The 26,778-nt window shown below is 51.4% G+C and overlaps 11 protein-coding genes across 11 annotated transcripts; 5 read left to right on the forward strand and 6 right to left on the reverse strand.

The window, feature by feature from the left end:
* Positions 1–881: 881 nt before the first annotated feature.
* Positions 882–3,218, forward strand: BDW47DRAFT_123011 (uncharacterized protein; the record flags this gene model as incomplete). Its single annotated transcript, XM_024815969.1, has 3 exons — positions 882–1,428; positions 1,483–2,338; positions 2,402–3,218. 3 exons carry the CDS (start codon positions 882–884, stop codon positions 3,216–3,218), a joined length of 2,220 nt encoding a protein of 739 aa, XP_024674954.1.
* A 507-nt stretch (positions 3,219–3,725) lies between these two features.
* On the reverse strand, positions 3,726–5,341 carry BDW47DRAFT_100228 (alpha-mannosyltransferase). Its single transcript, XM_024811378.1, has one exon. The coding sequence runs from the start codon at positions 5,299–5,301 to the stop codon at positions 3,802–3,804; it is 1,500 nt and encodes a 499-aa protein (XP_024674955.1). The 5' UTR covers positions 5,302–5,341; the 3' UTR covers positions 3,726–3,801.
* Positions 5,342–7,452: 2,111 nt separating this feature from the next.
* On the reverse strand, positions 7,453–7,882 carry BDW47DRAFT_100229 (uncharacterized protein). The gene has a single exon (XM_024811379.1). The coding sequence runs from the start codon at positions 7,876–7,878 to the stop codon at positions 7,651–7,653; it is 228 nt and encodes a 75-aa protein (XP_024674956.1). The 5' UTR covers positions 7,879–7,882; the 3' UTR covers positions 7,453–7,650.
* A 417-nt stretch (positions 7,883–8,299) lies between these two features.
* Positions 8,300–10,449, reverse strand: BDW47DRAFT_100230 (dihydrolipoyl dehydrogenase). The gene is made up of 4 exons (XM_024811380.1): positions 10,189–10,449; positions 10,003–10,082; positions 9,428–9,910; positions 8,300–9,334 (listed from the first exon to the last, which is right to left on the reverse strand). The coding sequence occupies exons 1-4, from the start codon at positions 10,328–10,330 to the stop codon at positions 8,495–8,497; spliced, it is 1,545 nt and encodes a 514-aa protein (XP_024674957.1). The 5' UTR covers positions 10,331–10,449; the 3' UTR covers positions 8,300–8,494.
* A 1,936-nt stretch (positions 10,450–12,385) lies between these two features.
* On the forward strand, positions 12,386–14,604 carry BDW47DRAFT_134144 (putative MFS monosaccharide transporter; the record flags this gene model as incomplete). Its single annotated transcript, XM_024818023.1, has 7 exons — positions 12,386–13,023; positions 13,074–13,227; positions 13,277–13,668; positions 13,735–13,817; positions 13,866–14,094; positions 14,162–14,259; positions 14,314–14,604. The coding sequence occupies exons 1-7, from the start codon at positions 12,627–12,629 to the stop codon at positions 14,602–14,604; spliced, it is 1,644 nt and encodes a 547-aa protein (XP_024674958.1). The 5' UTR covers positions 12,386–12,626.
* A 550-nt stretch (positions 14,605–15,154) lies between these two features.
* On the forward strand, positions 15,155–15,862 carry BDW47DRAFT_123016 (MGMT family protein; the record flags this gene model as incomplete). The annotated part of the gene is made up of 1 exon (XM_024815970.1): positions 15,155–15,862. One exon carries the CDS (start codon positions 15,155–15,157, stop codon positions 15,860–15,862), a length of 708 nt encoding a protein of 235 aa, XP_024674959.1.
* Positions 15,863–15,980: 118 nt separating this feature from the next.
* Positions 15,981–16,501, reverse strand: BDW47DRAFT_100233 (uncharacterized protein). The gene has a single exon (XM_024811381.1). It carries the CDS (start codon positions 16,301–16,303, stop codon positions 16,013–16,015), a length of 291 nt encoding a protein of 96 aa, XP_024674960.1. The 5' UTR covers positions 16,304–16,501; the 3' UTR covers positions 15,981–16,012.
* On the reverse strand, positions 16,404–17,482 carry BDW47DRAFT_73816 (C2H2-type zinc finger protein). The gene is made up of 3 exons (XM_024819721.1): positions 17,277–17,482; positions 16,798–17,219; positions 16,404–16,738 (listed from the first exon to the last, which is right to left on the reverse strand). Exons 1-3 carry the CDS (start codon positions 17,289–17,291, stop codon positions 16,504–16,506), a joined length of 672 nt encoding a protein of 223 aa, XP_024674961.1. The 5' UTR covers positions 17,292–17,482; the 3' UTR covers positions 16,404–16,503.
* A 3,018-nt stretch (positions 17,483–20,500) lies between these two features.
* Positions 20,501–22,548, reverse strand: BDW47DRAFT_115571 (CCR4-NOT transcription complex, subunit 3; the record flags this gene model as incomplete). Its single annotated transcript, XM_024814815.1, has 3 exons — positions 20,501–20,561; positions 20,696–22,230; positions 22,294–22,548. 3 exons carry the CDS (start codon positions 22,546–22,548, stop codon positions 20,501–20,503), a joined length of 1,851 nt encoding a protein of 616 aa, XP_024674962.1.
* A 445-nt stretch (positions 22,549–22,993) lies between these two features.
* BDW47DRAFT_73846 (D-aminoacyl-tRNA deacylase) lies at positions 22,994–24,275 on the forward strand. Its single transcript, XM_024819722.1, has 6 exons — positions 22,994–23,192; positions 23,265–23,383; positions 23,438–23,619; positions 23,687–23,729; positions 23,783–24,009; positions 24,093–24,275. The coding sequence occupies exons 2-6, from the start codon at positions 23,377–23,379 to the stop codon at positions 24,234–24,236; spliced, it is 603 nt and encodes a 200-aa protein (XP_024674963.1). The 5' UTR covers positions 22,994–23,192; positions 23,265–23,376; the 3' UTR covers positions 24,237–24,275.
* Positions 24,276–24,618: 343 nt separating this feature from the next.
* On the forward strand, positions 24,619–26,613 carry BDW47DRAFT_100240 (peptidyl-prolyl cis-trans isomerase D). Its single transcript, XM_024811382.1, has 5 exons — positions 24,619–24,731; positions 24,809–24,876; positions 25,003–25,012; positions 25,075–25,161; positions 25,239–26,613. Exons 1-5 carry the CDS (start codon positions 24,716–24,718, stop codon positions 26,180–26,182), a joined length of 1,125 nt encoding a protein of 374 aa, XP_024674964.1. The 5' UTR covers positions 24,619–24,715; the 3' UTR covers positions 26,183–26,613.
* Positions 26,614–26,778: the final 165 nt, after the last annotated feature.

Genomic DNA, 26,778 nt, shown 5'->3' on the forward strand with positions numbered 1-26,778 from the left:
GGTAAGTCTAGGTCTGCGGCTGGGTCCAAGCCCTAAATCAAACAGGATCACATTAGATCTGATATCAGCAGTGAATGCTTGTGTTGCACTACGGAGTATGAGATTATCTGTCGACTGATCATACAAGAGCCGAAACTCGATCAGTTTGCACCTGCGTGATAGCTGAATTCTAATACTCTGATAATGACCATAATCTCTACATGGTTAAAGCCAAATTCATGGACTGAAAAAGTAAAACATGGGCTGGAACAACTACTGCAGGGTACTTACCAGTTCCATATCGACTCTCTCTACCAACAGTTTCAATACATCGAAGAGACGAGCTGTTGAGAGAAATATTATGGAGTGCATTCTGTCTCAGAGATTTGGCGAGGCTGAGGCATTCCAGACATGCAAAAGATCTCGTGCAAACCTGATGGCAATCTATAGAATTGAGATGTCGCAATTTGAAACATAATCACGACAAGAACTGATAGTTCTGGGCTTGAGCGTTTTTATTATAAGCTAGGTCTGAGAGAAAATGAGGGTGACGTCGGGGTGGCGTGGATATCGTACCTCTAAAGGGTCCTGTGTGCGGAGTGATTATATAACTATGCCAAAGAAGCGTGAACGATGGGCAAGCTGGCAAGAAGCATTAACAAGAATATTAATGAACCACTAATACTCATGGTTGATGTTCAATTGCTGATCTTCCACCAGAAAAGGAATCGTCTGTGTCCTCCGTCTTGGGCGAGGCTGACTTCTTCGCCGAGGCTGAGTCTGTGGAGCAACGCGCCTTTTATATCTGCACTTGCACATTTGGACGTCAAAATCTTGGAAGTTACCTCTGCCATCACCAAAAACACTCTCGACCCCATTGTTTCACACTCGATGGTTCCATCATGGATAACCCTCGTTATTCCAGGAGCTCCCAGACCAGACCCGAAGGGCAGAATCATAATCCACCGGCGGACACTCTCAAGATGAAGGAGACACAGAGCTTGCATGGAAACACACCCGACCACCGTCTGAGGCGCCGGAAGCGGGCTCTGTGGCTTCTCTCGCTCTATCTACCGGTGCTGGTCCTCCCGTGGATCTTTACCTGCATTATGATGTTTCGTCCGGTCATGAAGCCTTCGTACATCAACCAAGCAGCGAAGTATTCCATGACCGACATTTATGCCATGCAGCGCTGGAAAACCGCGACGGATATTCTCCATAATATTGCTTCGGTTCTGGCGGTCCCCATCGTCTCGGCGCTTCTGGCCTACGGTGCGGTCATCTACACCCAGCGTCGTAAAGCCGGCCAAGACCTGAATATCCAACAGATGTTTGCTCTCGCCGACCGGGGCTGGACAGATACCCTTACCTTATGGTTTGCGCTCCGGAAGCCGAGCCGGAAGCAGTCTTCTCCGTATTTATGGTATGGGGCTTTGCTCATTCTCCTGGGTACGCGCAATGAAATCGATATTTGAACCAATCTCTGAATGACGTCCTGTACAGCTTCCATCCAGCCTCCTTTACGCCAGCTCTTAGTTCAAGACGAGACAATAACCGTGATCGCATGTATTGACCAGCCCGTAGTAATGATGAACGATGACGTGACATGCAAGGACCCGTCAATATGGCAGAAGGTTGTTGGCTATGACCCGGAACCGCAGTCCCTGGAAATATGCCCGCAGAATACAGTTATCCAACGGACCCGCAATAAGATCATCGATGTCCGGCCGCTCGATATCCAGCCTCACCTATGGCGAGAGGTTCACGAGCACGATAAATTCACACCGGAAGATCAGGCGAAAGACACTTTCCAGTTCTACTATGATGAGGAAATGTTACCGGATGGGGTTCTGGAGAACCGCCACTACTTTGTATCGTCGCTCAGAAGTGGTACCACAACGGGCGTCCTTCGCGAGCATGCGATCCGCATGAACACCAGTGTGGAGTGCGTCATGGACCACAGCTTTCCAGACCATTGCGCTGGAGACAGTCCATTTACCACGAACTTCACAAGCCCTGTTCTGGAAGTTGCAGTCTGTGGGGAGGGCAACCACGAGCGGTCACCTTGGAAGAACTCCCGGGATAAGCAGGACATCAATGAGCGTCTTTGGATGCACATGAAGGTCAATGCAGACACCATCCATCAGGTTGCGACTCATAAGACTGATCTACCGTCCGCCAAAAACTTCACAATGCGCTGCGATGCCACATCAACGAGAGGATGGTTTGAGCTAGGGAACTACCAGAACGAGTATTCTTATCAGCCAGTTCTCGGAGTTTGGCCGAGCCCGGAAGCAATGGAGACCAATTTTAACGACATTGGCACCAGTCTAGAGGAGTCACCTTGGCCCATAAATGAGTAAGCTTCCCCTATGCTTCCCGGTACCGTCAAGACCAGATATACTCACACACAGGGATGTAGAGAGCTATCCGATGGGTTTACACCCTACAAAACTGAAGATGCCGTGGATCCTTTCTCGACGTTTGATCTCCAAACCCCTGGGCCGCTGCTGTCTGCCGCTTTGGCCCTCTTTGGCAACGGAAGTTTTCTTCACTCGGCTCGAGAGGCTACCAAGGGCCAAAAGAAACAGACCACCATGCAGATTTGCCAGCATTCATTGATTCCCTTTATGTCATATGACGAATTTAATGACCGGGGCCATGAAATGCTAAAAAACCGGTGTGAATTTGTCTACTACCTGGATGATGACGAGGATACGGAGGCTCTTTATCTTCCGGAACTTGTTGGAGGCTTTATGCAAATGCTGGATTCTCCACTCGCGGCAAAGCAGCTCTTGGAGCTGACAGCATTCTTCGCCAACGAAGCGCTGCTGGTAACAACAGCCGAGGCATATTCTAAGAGCTCCAGGGAGATATACACTTCACCAGGCTATACTATTCTAAAGCCCCAAAAGTCAATTCCAGGGTTAATCGTCATCACGTTCCTCATTTGCCTTCAGGTCGCCGGGCTGTTGGTCCTAGCCAGATTCATCTACTCAGCGCCTTCGTGGACATCGATGTTCGATGCGAAGACGCTGGCGAGAATTGGCGCGCAGCTCCGCGATCAGGGCAAAGAGTTGGATAACGTCTATGTGAGCGGGGTGGTGGGAATTGGGGAGCGAGAGGAGCTCCACAAGCCGCGAGGGGCTGGACCGCCTATACGAAAGCGTGTGAGGATTCTGGCATTAGGGGAGCCTGGGAATATCTCGACATCGTCCGCTTGTGAAAGTTTATGTTAGATACAGGTTTTCCTTCTGTCGTATACCTTGATGAAATTCAAATTCGATAACCCAAAAAGCTAGCTTCATCCATTTCATCAAGCGAAAAACACAACGACAGCTGCCAGCCTTAATACAGAGGCTCATGTATTGCCTCGATTCAAGCAGACCAGGTTTCAGACTGGCTGGAAGCGCAGAAGTCCGTCATAGTTCTTTTACATTTAGACTTTGATTATTACATCTCGTTGTGCAAAAATCTTGAGGCAGGCACTCGGAGATTGGGCAATGATCGATGAAGATAGTCAGGATAATACAGAGATATATGATATGGACACTAGGTATGTACCTAGGTATAGGAAGGTTGACGAATTATATGACGAATCAGATGTAGAATCTGCTGAATTTGCAGCAGTGGGAACATGCATGCATGATCGGTGACGCGTTGGACTGTGGCAACCACTACTTCCGCTGTATAAAAGTGCAGATCACTGAGAATGTGGCCACATGAATTATATTACCTATAGACAATGATATGGCATGCGTATATACAGGGTGTAAACTAGTAGAGACATACTTCAAAGAGATTTTGTGGCCCGGTCATTTTTCAAACACCGGGGCTACGACGGTGACTTAGGGACGACATCCAACTTGAGCCACCATCCGTGATTTTCGGGGCTTCCTTTTCTGGATCCTCAAAAACAGCCGTCCAATGCACCCGTACATCATCACAGAGTCCAGTTTTCGACTTCCACGACTCAAACACCGACTCCATACTGCAGGTCACTTCCAAAGTCTCCTCCCAGAACCTCCTCTCAGCATCATACCCAATCCTCTCCATGGCCTCGGGCGGATGAGTCCATAATCTAGTGTGTTTTCCATCAAAGCCGCGCAACTTGTCACTCAAAAGACTCTTCCCCGGGTTGAATTCCGGGGCCCCAGCGTGGATAAACAAGGCCCGGGGAGGCGTGGACACAGCTGGATCCTGGATCCTCCACTTTCCGTGGCTTGTGAGATTATAGTCCTCGATGGGGTCAGCTTGGATATACCCGGCGTTCACGGCGGTGCTGGGATTCCAAGGAGTGACGTTTCCTAAGTCTACTACTGCTTCACTGACAGAGTAAAACGTGGTGTTGAGGGCGGTTGCGGCGTGAAGGAAGGTGTCTTTGTCGCCTGCTCCAGGGGCGCCTTGGCCGAGTAATGGATAGTAGTAGTCCGGCCCGTGGTAATTATAATAAACAGCGAGAAGGAGAGTAAGGAAGTGTGCTTCTTTCGAAAGAAGTAGCGCTCCTGCTTCTGTCGCTTGTCGAGCAGTGGATGGAGGCGCCGGTTGGCGGGAGATATCAAAGTACACGGGAGCAGCTGTATTTGCCCAGAAGTCGGGCCAGGTCACGAGCCCTGTGGATATAAAAGGTTCAGAACTGAGAATTGGTGTGGGATCGTGCAGAGGGGCGCAGTCTGCGTCTAGCCAGAGAAACGTCTCGAATGAGGAGAACAGCATCGCAAATGATTTGAGTTGAAAGCCCTCTATAGGTTTCGCGTCGTCCTGACCTGCGAGGATCTCGGACAGAACCACGCATTTTACCCCCAGAGGAGGTAAGATCACCTCGCAGACATGGGGCTCATACTCGGACAAATCTTTCATGAAGAGCTCGACTGGCAAATCTGATCCCGTCTGCCGCAGCAAATGAAGAGAGACTATAAAAGTGGGTAAGTATGACCCGCCGGCGGATGACACTATCCCCACCGTTCCCGGAATGTAGGCACGATCGACATTTAGATCGCGGATATCCTGCACAAAGCCATCGTGTGCGGCTTGCAGAGGGAGTCGAATCTCGTCCCCGTTCGCAATGTGATTTTCTCGCGCAACTTCACTGATGGCGTTGAATCGTGGGAGGCCGACGCTGCCTTGCAGAATCGGCTGAGCCCCGTCTGGCGCACGCTGTTCCAGCAGGAAATGGAGTGGTTTCCAGAGCCGGGCGCGACGATCGGAAAGAGAAGAAGTCCTTTTAAGCCTGTGGGACAGCTGACGCCAGGAATAGTTCGCACTAGACAGGAAGAAAATGACGGCCAAGACGGCAAGGATGATCCGGCGTGGAGCCAACATGGTGGCAACTCCCGCATCTTGAATGTCAGCAGAAAGGAGGGGGTTACATGGGCATTTAAGTACTCGTTTCAATATATAGAATGTTTGAATTGATCAGGGATCTTGCATATAGTCCGCTCAAGCCAGGTTCTCCTCTTAATCTCGTCTTGCAGTGGCGTCGCTTTGTGATGTTTCGCATTAGCTTCCACTTAGGGGCGCTAAAGCGTTGTGATACAGAATAAACGCCTCCTCATTTCCTCAAACCCTTCTAGTTAGAGCGGATGCATTAATCTATGCTTTCTATGCAGCAGGGGCAGTGCTATTGCATTATTCTTGGCTAGTTCTTGATGCAAGTTATCAAACATCTTCCAGGATTGACCTACTACCAATATGCTTTCATGGATATAATATCACGTTGCTCAGTACTTATATACATGTATAGTGGGAATTACAATAGGTAAGAATTCACATCATGCCAGATGCACTAGTGGCGGCGTATTGTCGACTTTCTAGTTACAAACTCCAATCCTTATACTTTATTTACTCTTAATATTAGGACCCGGAAAATCCCCGGACAAGACCTATATTATTAAAATAGATTTTCTTCAAGTATATACCTGGCGTGGGGTTTGTTTTTGCTTCAGTTCGGTATCAAGATGATAGGGCTAACACTAGGCCCGCTGTAAATTGATGAACAAGATAGCAGAGATGATATGGGTCTATAACGTTTGAGCATACAGAAATGGAATCAGTCATAGATTATCATTTCTACTAGTTCTTTATCCTACACCCATCAACTAGTTATTCTGACACGAAACCAAAGTTATTGTGAAGGCCGTAGCCTCGGATACAAATATAACCCTAATGAACGAAGAACGACTATCACTCAGCTACCGGAACTAGACCATACCTCGGTGACAGTCATACTAACAGATTTCAACATATGTCTGTGGTGAGGAATTCACTAGCTTAAAGAACTGCCACCTGCTTTGCTTTATGAATGACTACCATATCAGATTACAGCTTTCTTCTGCTAGATAACAGGAGTCTGGACTACTGGGGGTACAACGTATCCCCAAGGTCTGGTCGGTGAGGAAACCAGCATATCATGGTCAAGCCATCAACAGCAAGTTTGTGTTCAAGACACATGCATGCCCTGGCCAAGTATAGAATAACGGTCAGCCCACATCTTATAGCCCATTCGCCAATACTCCCTCGATGGAACACAGCAGGAGTGATATAGATAAAGGCCAGATTCTACGTGGATCCATACCGTTGAAAGTTCGACACTACAACAGTAAACAAATAGACTCCATTCACGAGATTGGTTCGTGAGCCTAGCAAACTACTTCTCATGATGGATGGATTACACTGTCCGACGTCGCACCGCATGCAACTCGGAGCCAGGATCAGGGACAGGAATTTGATTCTATTCGTTGTATTACTTGCATGGCGATGTCTCTACCTAGTAGTGTAACTTGCGTTCTGGACATGGATTAGTTGGTGTAGTACTAGTTTATATCTATACCGGAGGTCTGCAGCAGGTAGGTGGGTACCTAGGTATATAAGGTCGCCCAGCATTACCCATTACCATCATCTCTCCAAACATGCACCTCCCAAAACGATGGACACGTTTAAGAGAGCGAAGATAGGGATGCTTAATTAAAAGCAATTACAATGACAAGATACCACAGCTTCCCCTACTCCCACAGTATCGTCCCCCGCAAGAAACCTCACGGATCCAGATCCAGGTCCAGGGACAGCGTCACTCTCTTCAACACTGAACCCAACTCTTCCGAATCTTCTGACTCTGATTATTTTTCTACAACCAAGTCAGACGAAGTATCAGAAGGATAAGAAGACGACGAATCCGAATCCGAATCCGAATACGACTCTATCGACAGCTCCAGCTCCAGCTCCATCCCACAGAAACCCAGAGCCAAAACATCTCCACTGCACAAACAACGAGCCTCATCTGCAAACATGAGGCCAGAAAAGGCCGCCACATGCCGAGCCTGCGGGGGAATCATGCCTTTCCCGTCTAGGTCTAAGTCCGAGTACGTACATCTTTCTATATTTTCCTGCATCTCTAAGGTGCCAGGAGAACGTATCTCTCTGCAGCCCAAGACCTGATCATTGGTCAATTTTTCCAAAATCTTTCACACAAAAACAATCACAGCAGCCACTCTAAGAATCAATAGTAGCAGGGTTGAAGTCCACATCCGCGTCGGAGAGCCATCACCCACTTCATACAATCACACCACCAACAATAACAACAACTACTACTGCCGATGCAGCCCCAATCCCACAAGGGAAAGGGACGCATCAAATAATACCCAACATTTCCACCCCTGTGCTCGCTCTGCGGCATCACAACCTTTTCACACGCAGCTTCGGCAGCGGAATCACGTTCACCAGCATTATCATAGCCACAACCATGGCCATGGCCATAACCATTCTCGCAACTACGCCCACGCCGGTGTCCACAACAACGCGCACAGTGACAATCACCTGAGACAGCAAAGCCCCTACTCCCCAACTATGCATGGAGACCATTGGAATAGTTCTGCCGCTGCTACGGCTGGTTCTCGCTCTCATTCGCATTCACACGCTCGATCGCATGCGTTGGTTCATGGTCATGGTCATGGCTATGCCCGTGTCCACGCCCATTCTCGGAGTCACGCCCATGCTCATGCTCACGCTCACGCTCAACACTGGGATGAAGAAGCTGGGGGATTAGGGAGGCGCTGTCGGGTTGGTTTTGGTGGACATCGGCATGGACATCATCCGTTGCATCTTCATCAGCATCAGCATCAACACCAACACCAACACAGAAATCTACAGCATCATGATCATCATTATTATGAGCATGGTCGTGTCCTTGGCCATGGTGACGGGAGATGGGTGTAGGGGTGCCGTTTGGAGGGGCGTTGGATAGAGGTGGAATTTCTGGTGAATACAGAGATGATAGATGAATAGATAGCAATCATTCTTTACGCACAAACGACTATGACGATCATTTACTATGTTAGGATAATAGTGATAAATTGTTTATCATAATTCTCAATACAACCAACAACAGTTAGGAAGATATAATCGGTCACATGCTACAGGTGCTAGCGGAGCTAGACTCAAGGAAGATACAGGGTGGTGGTAGTCAACAAAAGGGGGTCATGGCGGAAATGTAAGGGAAGATGGTAGAGGACGTTTTCATCTAGAAGTGGATGGCCTTGGAGTAGGTGGCCATGGCGGCCTCCTTGAAGGCTTCGGCGAGGGTCGGGTGGGCGTGGCACGTGCGGGCGATGTCCTCGCACGAGGCACCGTACTCGACGGCCAGGGTGGCCTCAGCGATCATCTCACCGGCGTTGGGGCCGATGATGTGCACACCCAGGATGCGGTCGGTCTCGGCGTCGGCGATGAACTTGACCTGACCCTCGGTGTCGAGGTTGGTCTTGGCGCGCGAGTTGGCGGCGAAGGGGAAGTTGCCGACGCGGTACTTGATGCCGGCGGCCTTGACCTCGGCCTCGTTCTGGCCCACCCAGGAGACCTCGGGGTGCGTGTACATGACGCTGGGGATGGCGGCGTAGTTGACGTGGCCGTGGCCCTTGGTGATGTACTCGACGGCGGCGACGGCCTCCTCCTCGGCCTTGTGGGCCAGCATGGGACCGAAGGTGCAGTCACCGATGACACGGATGTGGGGGAGCTTGGTGCGGTACTCCTGGTCGATGACCAGACGGCCCTTGTCGTCCTTCTCGATGCCAACGTTCTCAAGGCCCAGGCCCTCGGTGTAGGGGCGGCGGCCGATCGCCACCAGGACGACATCGGCGTCCAGGGTATCCTCCTTGCCACCCTTGGCGGCCTCAACGGTGAGGGAGACGGTAGCACCGCTGTCGTCACCCTTGGTGACCTTGGTGTTGGTCTTGAACTTGATGCCCTGCTTTCCGAGGATCTTCTGGGTCTGCTTGGCGATCTCCGCATCCATACCGGGGCCGCCGATCTGGCCCAGGAATTCGACGACGGTGACCTCAGCGCCGAGACGCGACCAGACGGAGGCCTTGAAACAAACGGTTAGTCAATCAATCACCAGAAACACGGGGGGGGGGCTAGAAAGAAAAGAAATTGAACAGGGGAAAAAATTCAGACATACCATCTCCAGACCGATGATGCCACCACCAATGACAACCATCTTCTTAGGGACCTCCTTCAACTCCAGAGCGCCAGTGCTCGTGATGATGCGCTTCTCGTCGATGGTCAGGCCGGGGAACGGGGTCGACTCAGAGCCGGTGGCAATGAAGATGTTCTTGCCGCGGAGGGTCTGCTCGCCGCCGTCGAGCAGGTTGACCTTGACGGTGTTGGGGTCGACCAGGGCACCGGTACCCTTGACGTAGTCCACACCGTTCTTTTTTAACAAGAACTCAACGCCCTTGGTGAGACCATCGACGGAAGTGTCCTTGGCCTTCATCATCTGCTCAAGGTTGAGCTTGACGTCGCCAACCTCGATACCGCGCTTTTTCGTGTCATGGAGGACCTGGTGGTACAGATGGGAGTTGTTCAGGAGCGATTTGGACGGGATACAGCCGACGTTGAGGCAGGTACCTCCGAGACGACCACGCTTCTCGATACAGACGGCCTATGGAGAGAAATCGTCATTAGCGACAGATCCGGGCGGACGGCGACCGACCATCGCATTCACCGCGTTGAAGGAGTCAAAGATTAGCTCACCTTGAGACCTTCCTGACCAGCCTTGATAGCAGCAACGTATCCAGCGACACCACCACCGATGATCACGACATCGTGCTCACCTAGATACCCGAAAGAAACCGCGTTAGCCCGCCGGGGACAGTGAAATCCGGAAGCTCAGGCATCGGGCCTGGGGCTTCCCTTGTCAGAATTCGAGATATGACGTACTTGCTTCCGAGGCAAAGCCACGTTTTGAGAGGCCGAAAGAGGCCAGCGAGGGAGTAACGACGAGGTTGGAGGGAACAGCCTTGGGGACGGCCCGGCGGAGAGTAGTCCGCGGCGACGTCCGCGGCAAGAGACTCCGAAACATAGTGAAAGAGGCGACCGAAAGAAAAAGAGAGCGAGAGTAAATGACAGAGTAGAGAGGCCTCCAACGGAAACCAAGGGTGGAAGGGAGGGAGGGAAGAGGGGCAGCAATTGAGCAAGAAGATTGAAGTGATATGAGACAAGGAGGAATGAGGGAAAAAAGGATCCATGAATGATGGATGGATGACAGAGAGAATCTCAATCGGGTTTAGTTCGGGCGGTCTGGTTGGGAGCGGTAGAGACGGGGTAATTCCGTCATGTATTGTAACTTTCACCCGGCTTCACTCGGTTAACATTTAACAACCATACATGGTCTCAGAGTACACTGGAAGTCGAGGACTGGTCTAGAGGAATTGGAATTCATCACTTCGTGAATTGACAGACAGAAGATCCAGTCAAAGACCAAAGTCAACATCGGCGGACCGGGAGAGAGAAGCGTAACCGCCACGACGGCCCGGAACGTGTACGGAAAAGACATTTCGAGGCCCTTTGTCAGCCTGAGGTGGGAAGCCCACCTCAGGCTGTCAGGCCTCACGGATCTCACGGATCCTCAGGTTCTTCATCCGATGTACCCCATCGAGATAACTCAATTTTATCGACCGGAATCTACACCTCTTTTCTTGATTTCCAAAGGGCCAGGCACCGGGCAATTGGTTCTCAAATGGGTGGAGATGGTATCCGCGGGTAACGTTGAGTAGCTATAATACCGCAGTGGGCTTTCGGGCCGGTTAGCTTTTAGCGACCGCTTCTATGCGGAGCCCGATCGATTGCTGTGGTCATTTTTTTGAGATCGATGGAGGGAGGTGCTTGCACAGGCGTCTGGGCCAAGGTTGAGAACTTCAATAGTCGTCATTGTGACTGGAGTATATACCAGACCCAGAATACTGCAGAAACAGGATGTCCCTGATATTAGTGCCGGTGTACAGAGTAGTCAACCACAACACCAGAGACAGCAATCGACCAGACCGTGGAACTTCAGGGAGCCAACTGATTAAATAGTCATATTAATAGGGAATGTCCACACTACTCCGGCACTCCCCCGTAGCCTCTGTCCACTTTTTTCATCCGAGGTACAGAGGAGACGGCACTAAGTATCTGGTCCGAATGTGACGGACCCCTATTAGATCATCGCGCTTGGGGTGTGTCCCAGGACGTGAAATCGATATCGGCCGACGAATGCACTCATCATGGCATAAAATCTCCTCCCCGAAGACAATTGGCACTGGAATTGGCGATGGATTTACCCCACAGTCTCTCCACACAACGGACAACCCGTGACTGCCTCAGGCAGGTGCTGCTCACGTGCTGCCACGTGCACGCCCAATGACGCGGGTGGAGCCTGAGGCTGCGGCATGTCTGGCCAATCACCCTGTTATATGGCCAGTGAGGTGTTTGTTGAGGGCGTTGCACAAAGGTCCGGGACATGAGGGGTATCGTCGGATTTCGAGCCATTCAATGCGACTCATATTCTCTGGTTTGGTTCTCTTTCCATGGTACTAAAGAGAGAAACCATCAAATCATGTGATATGGAACACGTGCAGTTCGCGTCGACTTCTCGATGCACTGCCTGTCTCCCTCTAGGATCGTGAAATGTTGACCACATTAACCGTCCAAAAGTCCCGCAACGAAGTCAAGCCGTGTCAATCATGCACGTCTACCAATCTACAAATCGATTCTTCGCTCTGGGACATGGATGCATCTCCTTCGAATACCCCGACGGCATCACGGACAACGAATGTACCCCGACAAGATAAAATTAAGTCATCACACTCGCGCCACGGAACTCGTCAGGGACGTGAAGTGACTTGATATCGGGCGATTGAAGATGGTCGAATTCAATAAAGATCGACCATCCACTAGTAGTGCCTCTCTCCAATTCTATCCCCAATTTGCTACCCGTCTCGGTTTCCCGTTTCCCCAGTCTGGGGCTCCAGGTTTGGGAAGTGGGCCCATGTCAACGAGTCAGAAGGCCTGGCTTGGTGGGGTTATGGTCTTCGATTCGGGTTTTGCTTCCTCTCCCACCGGCTTGTAACCAAATTCGACCTAACTCCTGGCTCATGCGGGTTGCCCTTATTGGGCGGTCGTCTATCACCAGGTCGAGTCTCCGACTGACTGCCAACTTTTTGCGCGGTATATACATGGCCTGGTCCCCCGCAATGTCTCCACCTTTTTATGTAGTATTTCGTTTAGATCTGCGTAGAGCAGCGGCCGGTCGGCATATAAGAAGGCGCACACCCATTTGAAAGGCGCTATAACTACTACGATTACTTGGCACTGCGTTTGTTGAGAATACTCGCACCATGTGCGACTCAATCCCTTCGTGGAATGTCGTCCACAAGCTGGAGAAACGCGGTCTTCTCATCGCCATCAACTCCGTCGCTGCCTTGTCCATCCTGTTCTTCGGTTATGACCAGGGCATGATGGCCGGTGTCAACAATTCCAAGGACTACATCGACCTGATGGGCTTTGGCTACACCGAGATGAAAGACGGCTTGCCCACACCGGTGGTGACAGACAGTCTGTTGCAGGGCGGCATCGTGTCGGTCTACTATCTAGGGACGCTGTGCGGTGCCCTTTTAGGAGGCTGGACCGGAGACTGGATCGGACGAATCAAGACCATTGCCATCGGTGCGGCCTGGGCTATCCTGGGTGCGGCCCTGCAGTGTTCGGCACAGAATCATGACTGGATGATTTGCTGTAAGTGTGCCCCGAAGGAAAGCTAGATCACTGTGTGACTGACTGTTCAGCCCGTTTCATCAACGGAATCGGAACGGGGATCCTGAATGCGATTGTGCCCGTCTGGGCCACCGAGACCGCCGAACACACGTCCCGCGGACAATTTATCGCGATTGAATTTACCCTGAACATTTTCGGTGTCGTTCTGGCCTACTGGCTCGAGTTGTACGTATCTCCTCCCTTGGGATCGAGAAAAGTATCTAACAAAGTCCAGCGGCCTGTCCTTCATCGACGGCGGCGAATCTGCCTTCCGCTGGCGCTTCCCGATCGCTTTCCAGATTATTTTCCTCCTCGTATTGTTCGCCGTCGTCTGGTTCTTTCCCGAGTCCCCGCGCTGGCTCGTCAAAGTGGGCCGCGAGGAGGAGGGCCGGTATATCCTCAAACGGCTCCGCGGGAGCACAGGCGACGATGCCATCCGTGCGGAGGCGGAGTTCCGAGATATCCAGGCCGTGGCGGAGTTGGAAAAGTCTATGCAATACAGCACATCGTATCTGTCTATGCTGTTCGGGTACAAGACGGGCAAGCTGCATCTGGGGCGGCGTGTGCAGCTCGTGGTGTGGTTGCAGATTATGCAGGAGTGGGTTGGCATTGCGGGGGTCACAGTTTGTATGTTTCTTTTTTCTTCTTTTTCATTCCTTCTTTAAACTGTGTGATACGTGACTAACGAACTAGACGCGCCGACAATCTTCAGCATTGCCGGATTCGACTCGATGAAGAGCCAATGGGTTAGCGGTCTGAACAATATCTTTTACATGGTTCGTTTCCTATCCCGACCCAGAAAAACTACCAAACTAACAAGATAGTTCGCAACCTTAATCTGTGTCTTCACCCTCGACCGTCTCGGCCGTCGCGTAACACTGTGGTGGGGAGCAGCCGTGCAAGGAATCGCCATGTTCCTCGCCGGGGGTTTCTCACGACTAGCCATTGATGCGCGGGCAGCAGGTGACGAAGGCCGAGCATATTCATTTGGTGCGGCCGCTGCGGCGATGGTGTTTCTCTTTACGTCCGTTTTTGGAGCTACGTGGTTGACGGGTATGTTTTCCGCCTCTTTACCCTCTTTAACCCCCTCGACTGTGTCAAAAACTAACTGTCCATCTAGTGCCATGGATCTATCCCGCCGAGATCTATCCCCTGGCAGTACGAGCCCGCGGCAACGCCTGGGGCGTCGTCGGATGGAGCATCGGAAACGGCTGGCTGGTAGGTGTCCCATCGCCTCCCTCCAAAATCAATAAAGATACTGATACAAGATAGACCCTCCTCTGCCCCGTAATGTTCAGCTCAATAGGCGAAAAAACCCTCTATGTCTTCGCCGCCAGCAACGTGATTGCCATCCCGATGGTGTGGGCGTTCTACCCGGAGAGCAACCAGCGCACGCTGGAAGACATGGATCTGCTGTTCGCGGCGGATACGCCGTGGGTGTGGGATGCGGAAAAAACGTTTGCGCGGTTGAAGGCGGAGAATCCGGGCCATGTGGAGGCTGTGAGTCGGAATAATAGTGTTTTAGATGGGGAGAAGGGGGTGATTAATTTGGAGGTTGCGTAGTTGGCGGATAGGAGGGAGTTATGCGGATATATATTGAATGAGGACGAGGATAGACGGGGATAGGGGTACATATCTAGTGCCTGGTGGATAATGAACTGATTGCGAGTTATTATAGTTTTATACCAATTTATCTTCTACATCCATTCTTCGTGAGTATATGATTTAGCATAGTGTGGTCATTCTTTATAGCGACAGGTTCCATGGTATGGGGAATGCGAACTTCAATGTGATTGGCCACATCGACAGCAACGGCTCTCCAACATATTAAAAACATGCATCATTCACCATTTCCACCTCTCCATCTTTACATTTCCATCTCTCTATCACCTACACTGATATCAGTAAGTATATACCAGGTTTATTAAAATATATAACACGATAAGCTAACAAATCCAGTCTGACCAATACTCCACCATCAGTAACAATTGGTATTGGCAACGACACCTGAAGACGGGTACCTACAGCTATTATACCTAGCCTGGACCTTAACGCGACTATCCGAACACGACCTAATAACCATATAACGAAAGCAAAGGAGATTACCCAGAAAATGTCTACCTCTATATCCAACTATTTCAAACAAGAACAACCAGAACAACCAGAACAACAAGACCAAAATCAAAACCCAAACCCAAACCAAGAACAAGAAAAAGAACAAGAAGACTCCAACCCCCTCCCCCCAACCCTAACCAAATACCTCCTCCAACCCCATCACCCCCAAAGCAACACCACCACCACCACCCAAAACACCAATATCATCCCCCCCAAACTCCTCCACCGCATCAAATCTCACCCCACCCTCACCCCCCTCCGCCGCCGCACCTACCTCGCCCTCCTAACCGTCCCGCGAGGCCACTGGACAACCTACACCGCGCTCGCGACACACCTGGGCACGTCCTCGCCGCGCGCAGTCGGCACCGCCATGCGCACAAACCCTTTTGCGCCCGATGTGCCGTGTCATCGCGTTCTTGCTGCGGGGGGGTATTTGGGGGGGTATATGGGGTCGCGTCCTCCTTCTTCTTCTGTTGCCTCCTTGAAGAGGAAGAGGGAGGGGGTGGGGAAGGAGGGGGATAAGGAGGGGGATGGGAAGGGGAAGGGGAAGGGGACGAGTGGAGCGGGAGTAGAAAAGGGAAATGGAGGAGGAGAGCACAAGTTGGAGTGGAAGAGGAGGTTGTTAGAGGCGGAGGGGGTTGAGTTCGGGGTGGATTCTGCGGGGAGGGTTAGGGCGAAGGGGGTGTGCTTTGGGGGGTTTACCTAGCTTCTAGATTCTTTTGTTGTTCTTCTTTCTATTGGTATTTTGGTTATGTGGGCTCGAATTTGCTCGGACCTGGTTGACTCCTACGACTGTCCTATTAACGATACGTATACTGTATACTGAATAGTGATGATAATATATCGCACCCTTATACTAGGATACATTATCAATGTAGAGTAAGTTAGAAATGCAAGCGAACATGCAAAATGCAAGCAAGAAAGGCACCTCTAATGCGAAACGCCGGTCGTCTATCATAAGCCAATAAATGGGAATGACAAAGAAAATCAAGGCAAAGAAAAAAAATATGAAAGAGAATAACCAATAAAAAAATATGAGAATGGGGATAAGATTGAAAAAGAAAATAAAAAAAATTAAAGACAACTTTGTAGACCCACGGTATAACCAGCTAACGCCGCCCACAAATTCATCCGCATATCTATCCATACAGCATCGACGTAGAACATAAACATGGGATCATTACGCGTGAAATCCACACATAAAAGGGGTTTAGAGAAGAAGAGAAGAGGAGGGGAAGAATAGAAGAGGAATAGAAGAAGTGAAGAGAAAGGGAGGAAGAAGGGAAGAGAAAGGGAGGAAGAAGTGAAGAAAGAAGCGAAGAGAAGAAAAGAAGAAAAAAAAAAACATCAAACAGTCTTCGTCACCCTCCTAGACCGCTTAGGCACATCAATATGGTGGTAAGACCGCAGATGTTCCTTGAGGTGATCCCGCCGGGGAAAGCCATTGCCAGCCTTGCGCGGACATCCCTCCACGGGACAGTCCTCGGGCACGGGGTTGTGGACGCTAGTCTGGTGGCGTCGCAAGTCCGCAGGGCGAGTAAATGCTCTGCCACAGTCTTCGCAGCCGAAGGGTTTAATAGGCCTATTTCAGAGTCATTAGAGCCGAGCCCAAATAGGAGGTTTATAAATCAAGGTACATACTTGGTGACTTCCAAAGGAGCCTCGTAAACATCCGACCCCGCGCCGTACATCTCCATGTCGCACGGCTCGGGTGTCATGGTTTCACCGTAGCAAGGTTCTTGCATGGGGGCCCACGGGTGGCTCGGAGCCGATGAGAAGTTCTGGTACATGTTCACGGCGGCGTACATGCCTGGCGAGTATGACATTGAAGGGGCATAGTCGTGGTACGGCTCTGGTGTTGCCGGCGAGCCGAAGTACGAGGACTCGATTGAGGAAGAGTACACTGGGGAGGACTGTTGCATCCCCATCTGCAGGCTGCTGCCCATCAGGCCGTACATGTCGTAAGGGCCCATTGACGGAATCGAGTCTTCGCTGGAGGACGAGTACGAGGAATGGGCGGAGTATGACTTGTCCATGGGTGGACACATATGGACATTGGGACTCTGGACAGTGAGGGTTAGTAGGTAAGAACGGTATGGGTAGGGTCAGCTAATAATTACCATAACGGAAAACATGGTGTGCTACATAAAACTAGAGAAGATATGGGGGAGAGAAGAAGTTGCGATTGATGATCTATTTATTGGAAGACCGAGTCCAGGTTGCAAGATCAGGACATGTCACCTGGGGGGAGGTCGGGGGATTATAAGAAACCGGAACCTACTCGCAGAGCGAGCGACTTTTGGAGGTCTTTGACGTTGCACATGCATTAGGGCAGGATCCATCTCCACCCGCGTCAAGGAACGAGCAGGCTAGGAGCAGAGGGAAACACGAACGCTGCATGATGGGTCTCCATCACCTGAGCAGGGAATCCTACAATTTGCGACTAAGGATCCGCCTGGGGAAATCCCCATGTCGTGTTATTCGTGGACGAGGGACTGGTATGCAGCTTCAGTGATCGCACCGCCCCAGTAGCGGGGCCTAACCATTGGCTGAATTGTAGCCCCTGCGCTCTGTGAAGCGGGATCCCGGTCTTGCTGACGCTAGAAACTTTTTAAAAGGTTCTTAGCGTTTTCTAGATCTTCTAGTGGCGCCCTAAGTCAGCCATGTCCATGGTGATTGGATGGTGGAGAGCCAGCGATGATGCGGCACGACTGATTATCACCGCAGCGGAAAGAACGGCGGCTCCAGCAAGAGACCTGTCGTCATTCTGGTCAAGGGTGTGAATAAATCAGCTGTTTGAACGAGTCAGTATTAGTAGCGCAGCCTGGGGTGATCTTCTCTTTCTTTTTTTTTTTTTGATTATTTTATTATTGGTTTTCCATTTTCCATGTTCCATTTCGTATTTTTTGCTCTTTTTCTTTTTCTCTTCTTCCTTTTCTTCCTTGGCTGAGGCTTGCAGCTTGCCCCACCCCTCTGGGGGGCCAAGGGGGGGTCGGTCTCCATTTCGTCCCTCCACTGTTAGCTGTTTACAAGTTGGACGGATCGTATTGTTTTTTGTGTCGGCCCTATGACGCTGTGCGCCTTCCGTGCATCATAGACCCGCCGGAAGCCATCCCCCCAATCCGCCCGGTCCACATTGCAATACATGATCAAAAGGAATCGGGGGATCAGATCAAAGAAAGAGGGAGAGAAGGGGCCGGGAATGTCAGCCGGTGGGACAACAACAAAGGTACCGCAAGTTGGAGTAGAAGCCGGCGGAGTCAGTCATGCATTGTGCGACCGCATCTTTGGGGGGGCATCCCGTTTCCGACTGAAGGAAAATACAGAATACAGGATACGCGGTCCGTAGACTGAAGGATCTAATTGATCGAGGGATCGAAAGGGGAGAAATCCTCCTCGCCAGATTGACTCGGTCTGTCTGGAAGGAGGAAAGATTGATGCACGGAAGTTACAATAGACCCGCGCACTTTCGTCTTGCGGGGAAGTCATCCTCGAAGGGCACGTTCTCCCGGTGAGGATGTGGATGATCCGCAACCGTGATTCTCTCCCCTAGCCTTGTGGTCAACCCTGCCGCCCGAACTCGGCTCGAGGCTTGACTGGATTGAGTCTAGTTCGCAGGTCTAGTCGGCAGCGGTGCCAAGAATGGGATGACTGGGGAAATGGAGGGTGAGGACCGATGAGGAAATGAAACAAAGCACAGCCTCCCTCTTAGTCTCGACAATATTGTCGCAGTTGGGAACATGATTGAGTGCCGACTCGAGTTGTCAGGCAGACTGCGGACCCAGAGGTAAAAATCCCTCATCGATCCTTCCATCTTTTAGTCTTGTAACTTGGAGTTTTATCTCTCCCCCGCCTCTTCTGATTACGGCGAAAGGGGAAAGCCGAGAAGCTATCCATGATTCCAGTGAGGCGAACAGGTAATGCGTGCTGGGGAAAGAAGTATGGTTGGTGGATGGATAGGAGTTGGGCACACTATCGCAGGCATCGTGTACCTGATAGAAATTCTGGAAGGTTTTAGTGGAGATCAAAAGGTCAATCCCCAGACACTGATTGGAGCTATCATCAGTCTGACAGAGTCCGGCCTGCGAGGAGAGTACCTGTTGGTGGATGAGTATACGGATAGAGAGAGACACCTGCATGAGGAGGAGAAGTAGAGAGAGGAAATGATCAGAGGGTAAATTACGGTCAGGGACGGTATTAGTGACCTGCTTGGCGGTCTGCCTCACCCCGATCTGGTAATTTTACGCTCCTTCGATACTGTAGCGCCCTTATCATACTACCTACATACGTACACACTCCTACTCTCACGTAGACGAGCCTGGATGATATCGGACAATGCGGCATTTCTGCCTCCACCTTCATTGCCAATTTCGACAAAATTGGCCTCTTCGTTTGGATGATCATTTTGTTTGATCCTCCCGCCCCCTCCGGTGACTTGATGTCTGCCTTTCCGGTGGATGCTTTGGCCCCTATCTAGTACTGCAAGTGGCCTGATATCGCCCCCAACATCGTTGGATTTGGGGGTGGTCAATCCAGACTCCTCAGCCATCATCATTCACGACCACTAAGGTGGAAGGTAGGAGGAGGATCATCGTGATTATGGCAGTGCTGATTGGTCTGTGGGTCTCTGTCTTCATGTTCTCTCTGCATGTATTTTGTTTCATTTCTCATTGATTGACTGGTGGTGTCTTGGTTCGGGTTGGATATTATTGATTCTATTTTACTTATTCATTCTTTATTGATTGATTCATTCTTTATTGATTGATCTACGTGGTTACTGTGTGTTTTTATTATGTATTCTTTTATGGTATGGATCATTTCGATTAAGGGATTCCTCCAGGCTTCGTTGGATATGTACTTTTACGCTTCAATTACTACCGGATCTGAGCGAAAATCGGTGGTCGGAAGATTTCCCTTTCCTCAAGGCCTATGAAGGATCATTTGATCACCTATTGAACAGCGAGAACATCAACTGTCAATCTCCCCCGTGAGTGCAATTGTACTAAGTTGAATCGCGCAATAACTCCCCTATCCCTGTCCCAGTCATTGACTCGTTCCTGAACCGATCAACGAGAAAAGAAATAAAAAAGAAAAATAGAAAATAAAGGGGGAGACGACAATGAAAAAACATAAAGGGTTAGACTCCTATCCGGTCGGGGAGAAGAAAAAGACGACAACAAATGAGGAAAGGGAAAGAAAAAGGGGGGAAGAAGTGATAAAGGAAGAATGCAACCCAAGCTGGGCTCCTGCATGATGCGCCGGTCAAAAAGCTTCCAGTCGTCTCACCCGGCCCGGACAACGGGATCGCAACCACCTTATCTGAACCCGATGGATGGATGGGCGATTATAATTCGTCCTCCAGATATTTGTAGACAAACTTGAAATCCGCCTTTCTGCGGTTCATCCTGTACGCGGGATGCGGTTAGCAAATAAACATGTATGATAAAAGAAAAGAAAAGAAAAAAAAATAAAAATAAAAATAAGGAAAGGGAAGAGAAAAGGGAAAAGGGAAAAGATAATAATAAGATAAGAAACGTACCAGGTACTCTCGTAATCGAAGAATCGATACGTGCCCTGCTCAAACTCCTCGGTGATCGTCTTGGGCTCCTCGTGTCGCTGGAACCACGTCTGGTACTGCTTGTGGAAACGCCAGCTCTGGTTCTTGAGTGCCTTGGCCGCCAGGTACTGCTGATACGTCCCCTGTCGGTAGTAAAACAGATAGAAGAGGGTGTCCGTGTCGATCCGCCCCGTCTCGTACAGGCGAGGATCGTCAAAGATGGCCAGCGGCTCCTGGGGATAATAGGCCGGTGTATTGTACGGGTTCTGAGGCTTGTAGTGACGCGGCTTCTCGGCATCCACGGGCTCGGGGCACGAAGCCAGTGAGGCGTTCAGCAGGCGCTGCGTCGACGGCGACTGGTGATTGCCCGACTGATTGGCTCGTGCCTTGGTCACTTCAAACGACTGGATGAGATCCTGGAGTCCGGGAGGCAGATGGTAAATCGATTCGCTGGGTTCCTCCTCTCCGTCCACGGTCTCCGGCCCCTGGGACCCCGCGGACGCGGCGGTCGCTTTGTCCATCGCGGGGGTGGGGGGTACCGTGTTTGAGGCACTCGCGGCAGCGACGTGCGGGCTGAGGGCGGGGGTTTTGGAGCGGCCACCGGATTCTTCCATGGCGGCCGCCGCGGTCGACGTAGGTTTGGATACGGGTTGGACGGACGCGACGCTGGGGGACGCGGTGGATGAGGCCTTGGAGACGGGGACGGCCGGCGGGAACGCAGGGCTGGCACCGGGCGGAGGGGGAAGCGGAGCGATGCCAACGCCGTTCTTGTCACTGGCAGCAGCAGCGGCCGCAGCAGATGCGTATTTGAGCGTTTCGCCAGGCAGACGGGTAGGCGGGGGTGCGGGCTTCATGCCGGAGGTTGCGTTGGTCGAGGTGGATGGGTGCAAGGTAGCAAGCACAGGGAGCGGGGACTTCATCTGAGCGGACGGTCTGCGCGGAGCTGCAGGCTCACTCTTGCTAGATTTGGGCTTGGGTGCAAGCTCTGGTGTTTCGTCGTCCTGCAGTGACTGGGCGTCCTGCGACGACACCTTGTCATTGTCGCCGGTCATGCCAAACTGAATCTCAGCATCCCCATCCAGATTCAGATCATCATACAGGGTCTCGTCTTCCCCAGAAAAGTCGATGTTGTGGCCATCTTCCACGTAGTATTTGATGCTCTCCTTGAGCTCATGCACCTGATGCGTCTCGATATTCCCGTTCTGTAGCGACCGGTTGAGCAGTTCCAATCGGCCGACGTGCCATTTGTGCCGTTCCGTGACCCGCTGAATGTCCGCCAGTCGATTGGCCTTGTTGGTGTCTTTCTTGCTCTTTTTCATCTGCGCGTGGAGCGTTTCCTCCTCTGCCTCCATAGCTTCGATCTTCTGCTGCAGTTCGTCGACCATACCTGACAGAAAGTCGCTTGCCTCCACCTTCTCTTTTTCCTTGGGATCTAGTCTCGATGCTGCCGACAGACCTTCTTTGGAGTATGCTTTGGTTTTCATCTCCTTCTCCACGGCTTTGAACTGCTCCATGCACTATTTCACCCTCGTTGGTTAGCTGTCGCACCCCACACTGGACATATGACATGGTCAGCTTACAGTTTCAATAGCACGGCGCTGCTCCAGCAGCGGAGCCTTGTCTTTGACCTCATTGCCAGACGCCCATGATTTGATCTGATCCCGGTACCGCTGGAGCTTCTTGATCTCCCGCTTCAGGTTCTCTTCCAATTTATCTCGTTGCGTGGGGTTGTTGGCGGATCGGATCTTTTCATAAATGCCTTCAAAGGTCTGGATGCCTTCCGCGACCTTTTTGAAGGTCTTGTCGATCTCCTGCTGCGTCTTGCGGGACGTCATGGCGGCAGCAGGCCGGGCGGAGAGGGGACGTGTGATGAAATCTCAAATGGAATCTGGGGAGGGATTGTGGGGGGACAGTCGAGAGGGAGTGCGGCGGAGAAGAAACACAGGATTTCCCAGCAACTTCTTCAGATGTCGAGCGCGTCGCGAGGGCGGAATTCCACGAGGTTTGTCTAGCAATCTGGAGTAGAATCTCCTGATGCTATCCCAAGAACAGCTGCTGCTTCGGGAGGCTGCCAAGACCAGGCTGACTGATCGAGAGATATGCGGATGGATGGATAGTTTTCTTAGATAATCTGTTCCGCTGGTTTCACGCGGCAAGGAAGATGCATAAGAGATGGAACGGAAGGAAACTAAACAGAACCGGTTTAGAGGGGATCTTATGCTGTGTCGGTGCGTTCTGCCACCGCCTTCGGATTATCGTGCCTCCGACGAGCACATGTTTGCATAGTTCAACCCGTGTTATGCGGATGCTAGACTTCGACAGTGGATATCGCCCAGTTAATTGATCACTCTGTTTATTTTTTGTTACCGTGATAGCTGTAGAGAAATCTTCACTGCTGATCTGTGCATAACTTTTGGATCCAAATTGTACCTGGGATGGTGGTATGTGCATGACAGCTATCCGTTCCAAACACCGACCGGTATGTGTATAACTCCGTTTGCAGTATACTGCTCTATTAGAGTTGCTAAACATCACCTGGCTTTCAAAACAGCTCTCCAATACTATCAGGCTGGCGATACGACTTGGGTTCCCATCTCAATCCCTTGTTATCCGTCCTATAACCTATACCAGTTCCGCCCTCTTCCCGAACCATACCCCGCAATATGAAGGGTGCGCTACGATGACCCCAACGACTCGATTAGTCCTTGCTAAACAGTAGTCTAGCGGTCCTCCAACGAGTCAAGTCGGCCTCCGTCACCGTCGATGAGAAACTGGTGTCTTCAATAGGCAAAGGCATTTTGGTACTGGCGGGAGTGGGCAAGGGGGATACCGAAAAGGACGCAGATTCGCTCATCAACCGCATACTGAAGGCCCGACTCTGGCCAGACGAAGGTAGCGGCGGACAGGTGAGTGACGGCCGACAAACGCCCAAATATTGCGACGGGAACCTAACGGATCTGATTTCGTGACTAGTGGAAGAAGAATGTCCAGGATCTCGAAGGGGAGATACTCTGCGGTATGCCCTCATCGTGCTAGCCACAAGATCCCTTCTGGTCTCACACTCTCTAGTGTCGCAATTTACACTCTATGGCCAATTGAAAAAAGGCAGCAAGCCCGACTTCCATGATGCTGCCGATGTGGAGACCGCGCGCCGACTATACGACTACTTCTTCCAACGACTGTGCGCAGCCTACAAGCCCGAAAGGGTAAAAAATGGCGTCTTCCAGGCAATGATGGATGTCGAATTGAAGAACGACGGGCCGGTGGGTGTAAATTACCGCAGTGCAGATGCAGCGGTATAGACTTGTTTCTCCTCGTCTGCTCTCTCCAAGGCTTGTTCCACGCTAACGTTTTTCCCTTTCGCCTCGTCGCGTCTTAGGTCACCATCGAGATTAATACCCAACTGCCGAAGAAGGAGAAGAAGAAGCCTAACGAGGGGAGCGAGTCGCAGACCCCGGCGGAGTCGACCGAGGACGATAAGAAAAGCTATGAGTTCAAACTCCCCGCTTCGTTACTCGAGTAAGAGAGGGAGTGTCGTCATCCCAGCGATCCAAGTATAGAGATATCTCTGTTTGCTTTTCTCCATGTACATAGAATCTATCATCTGCATTGTCGGTACATTGGCGTTGGTATGGGGGTCATGATGTAGTTAGACGGAATTGGCCGGAACCAATTAAGCAAATGAATGCCAGGATTCACGATCAAGTAGATGAGATCCTGCAGGGTGAAGTAGACAACAGCGTGGTGAGATGACATGAACTGGATTGTGGGGGAGTGGTGGCTGAAAGCAGGGTGTGGAGAGAACGTCTGAGGCCCGTGATGTGATGGAAGCTTCCTGAAGACCCAGGCAGCCTCAGCTCTTTCTCTCCGCTTCCCTTCCGACCTCTCCTCTTTTCCTCTCTTCCCCGCTCCACCTCCTCCCATCGAACCCCTCGAGTTGTCCTGCACTCTTCCATCGCACTTCTCCCTATCTAACACCTTATTTTTCTCTTCCCACTCACCATGGCCGAGTCGCAGCGTATGTTTTGAGGACTCCTTGTCTCCGCGGTGGGGTTCCGCTGTTCTGATCATCCATTGCTGATCGCCAGACAACAGGCCGCCCTCGCGTTTTCTTTGACGTTCAGATTGGCAACCAGAAGACTGGGCGCATTGCTATCGAACTGGTAAGTCGGTGGTGGGTCTTGTTTGGCTCTCTTCTATTCCTTCCCTTCCTGTTTCTGTTCTGTGCGACTATAGCTGTTCCTGTTGTGTGAGGCATGAGTTCCGTGCTAACTACCCCGCCAACCTAGTTCAATGATGGTATGGATCCCTGGGAACGTGTCCGACAGAATATTACCGAGCATATCCTGACCGTTTTCTAGTCGTTCCTAAGACTGCAGAGAATTTCCGCGCTCTCTGTACAGGAGAGAAGGGCGTGGGGAAGCAGGGCAAGCCGTTGAGCTTCAAAGGTAGGGGATCCCTGCGGCTAAATTTTCCCCGCTCCGCAAAATCTGTGCTGGACTGACAACCCCACCACGTTGACCAGACTCCATCTTCCACCGTGTCATCAAGCAGTTCATGATCCAGGGTGGTGACTTTACCGCCTTCAACGGAACCGGAGGTGAATCGATTTACGGCGAGAAGTTCCCCGACGAGAACTTCGATCTGAAGCATGACCGGCCCTTCCTCCTCTCCATGGCCAACTCCGGCCCCGGCACCAACGGTAGCCAGTTCTTCATTACCACTGTCCCCACCCCTCATCTGGATGGCAAGCACGTCGTGTTCGGCGAAGTGATCAACGGAAAGAGCGTGGTTCGCAAGGTCGAGAACATGCCTACCAACGCCGACAAGCCTAACAAAGACGTGACTATCGTCGACTGCGGCGAGCTCACGGGCTCCGACTACGACGAAGCCGACAAGCAGGTTCCTGATGCCACTGGCGATCCGTTCGAGGACTTCCCCGATGACCACCAGGGTGAGGAGCTGAGCGCTCCCGTGTGCTTCAAGATCGCATCCGAACTCAAGAATTACGGCAACTCCGCCTTCAAGTCCGGCAACCTCGCCCTGGGTCTCGAGAAGTATCAGAAGGCTCTGCGCTACATGAATGAGTTCCCCGAGCCGGACGAGGAGAAGGATCCCAAGGACCTGGAACCGCAGCTGAAGGCCCTGCGCTTTGCCTTGCACTCCAACTCGGCCCTGCTCGCGAACAAGCTGTCACAGTATAAGAACGCCCAGAACTGGGCGACCTACGCGCTCGACGTCGCCGACGCCGCCAAGGCCAAGGATACCGACCGTGCCAAGGCCCTGTACCGCCGCGCTGTTGCCTCCGGCGGTCTCAAGGAGGAGGATGCCGCGCTCTCGGATCTCGAGACCGCATCCAAGCTGGCCCCTGGCGACGCGGGCATCACCAACGAAGTCGCCCGGGTCAAGCAGGCGATCAAGAACCGCGAGGCTAAGGAGCGGGCGACGGCGCGGAAATTCTTCTCGTAGACTGCTTCGGAGTTCTCGCGGGGGAGACACGCCCTCTCCATGATTCATGATTCATGAGTGTTTTTATACTCTTCGTCCCATTTGCATCAGATAAGCAGAAAATACTCACCACTGTGCATCATTTCTTGCAACGCTTTTTCCCCCCTCCCCCGCCAAATGTCACATCCCCCGCATTTGCCCCGCAAGCAAACCTCCTTCCCGGGGTATGCCCCGTCTTTTGTAGCATGGAATTCGGCGCAATACATGTCTCTTTCCAACTAATCTTCTTATACTTTGTGCCGGGTAGGATGACCCCGCCGCTGGAGTATCGTCAAGAGAGAAGTCGCGTGAAGAAAACGAGAAGCAAAAGAAATGCAATGTTGTCTAATAATACGGAAGTAAAAATGAAAGATCCACACTAACGGGGACCGTTAAGGGGCCAGCATAAATATACATGGGTTATAATCATTCTCCGGGGTCATTGATCCCTATCATTGTATGAGAAAAACCGTCGGGAAGAGTGATGATTATACAGGAAGTAAGAAGACACAGTAGACTACGGTGGATAACTGCCAGCTGTGGCATTATACAAGCTATGCTTTGGGAGAGGATGTCAC

Source organism: Aspergillus candidus, assembly GCF_002847045.1.
Source record: "Aspergillus candidus strain CBS 102.13 unplaced genomic scaffold BDW47scaffold_6, whole genome shotgun sequence".
Taxonomy (NCBI): domain Eukaryota; kingdom Fungi; phylum Ascomycota; class Eurotiomycetes; order Eurotiales; family Aspergillaceae; genus Aspergillus; species Aspergillus candidus.

Excerpts from the sequence above, each read along its gene's own strand:
- BDW47DRAFT_100228 (XM_024811378.1), bottom strand. The coding sequence starts at position 5,301 with ATGTTGGCTCCACGCCGGATCATCCTTGCCGTCTTGGCCGTCATTTTC.
- BDW47DRAFT_100230 (XM_024811380.1), bottom strand. The coding sequence starts at position 10,330 with ATGTTTCGGAGTCTCTTGCCGCGGACGTCGCCGCGGACTACTCTCCGC. Across the intron at positions 10,083-10,188 it reads TGGCTTTGCCTCGGAAGCAA|GTGAGCACGATGTCGTGATC; the intron begins GTACGTCATATC and ends TCGGGTATCTAG. Across the intron at positions 9,911-10,002 it reads CTGGTCAGGAAGGTCTCAAG|GCCGTCTGTATCGAGAAGCG; the intron begins GTGAGCTAATCT and ends TTCTCTCCATAG.
- BDW47DRAFT_73846 (XM_024819722.1), top strand. Across the intron at positions 23,620-23,686 it reads ACGAAGGTAGCGGCGGACAG|TGGAAGAAGAATGTCCAGGA; the intron begins GTGAGTGACGGC and ends TTTCGTGACTAG. Across the intron at positions 23,730-23,782 it reads CGAAGGGGAGATACTCTGCG|TGTCGCAATTTACACTCTAT; the intron begins GTATGCCCTCAT and ends CACACTCTCTAG.
- BDW47DRAFT_100233 (XM_024811381.1), bottom strand. The coding sequence starts at position 16,303 with ATGGATAGATATGCGGATGAATTTGTGGGCGGCGTTAGCTGGTTATAC.
- BDW47DRAFT_100229 (XM_024811379.1), bottom strand. The coding sequence starts at position 7,878 with ATGAGAGCGAGAACCAGCCGTAGCAGCGGCAGAACTATTCCAATGGTC.
- BDW47DRAFT_73816 (XM_024819721.1), bottom strand. Across the intron at positions 16,739-16,797 it reads GCTCCTTTGGAAGTCACCAA|GCCTATTAAACCCTTCGGCT; the intron begins GTATGTACCTTG and ends ACTCTGAAATAG.
- BDW47DRAFT_100240 (XM_024811382.1), top strand. Across the intron at positions 25,162-25,238 it reads CAAGCCGTTGAGCTTCAAAG|ACTCCATCTTCCACCGTGTC; the intron begins GTAGGGGATCCC and ends CACGTTGACCAG.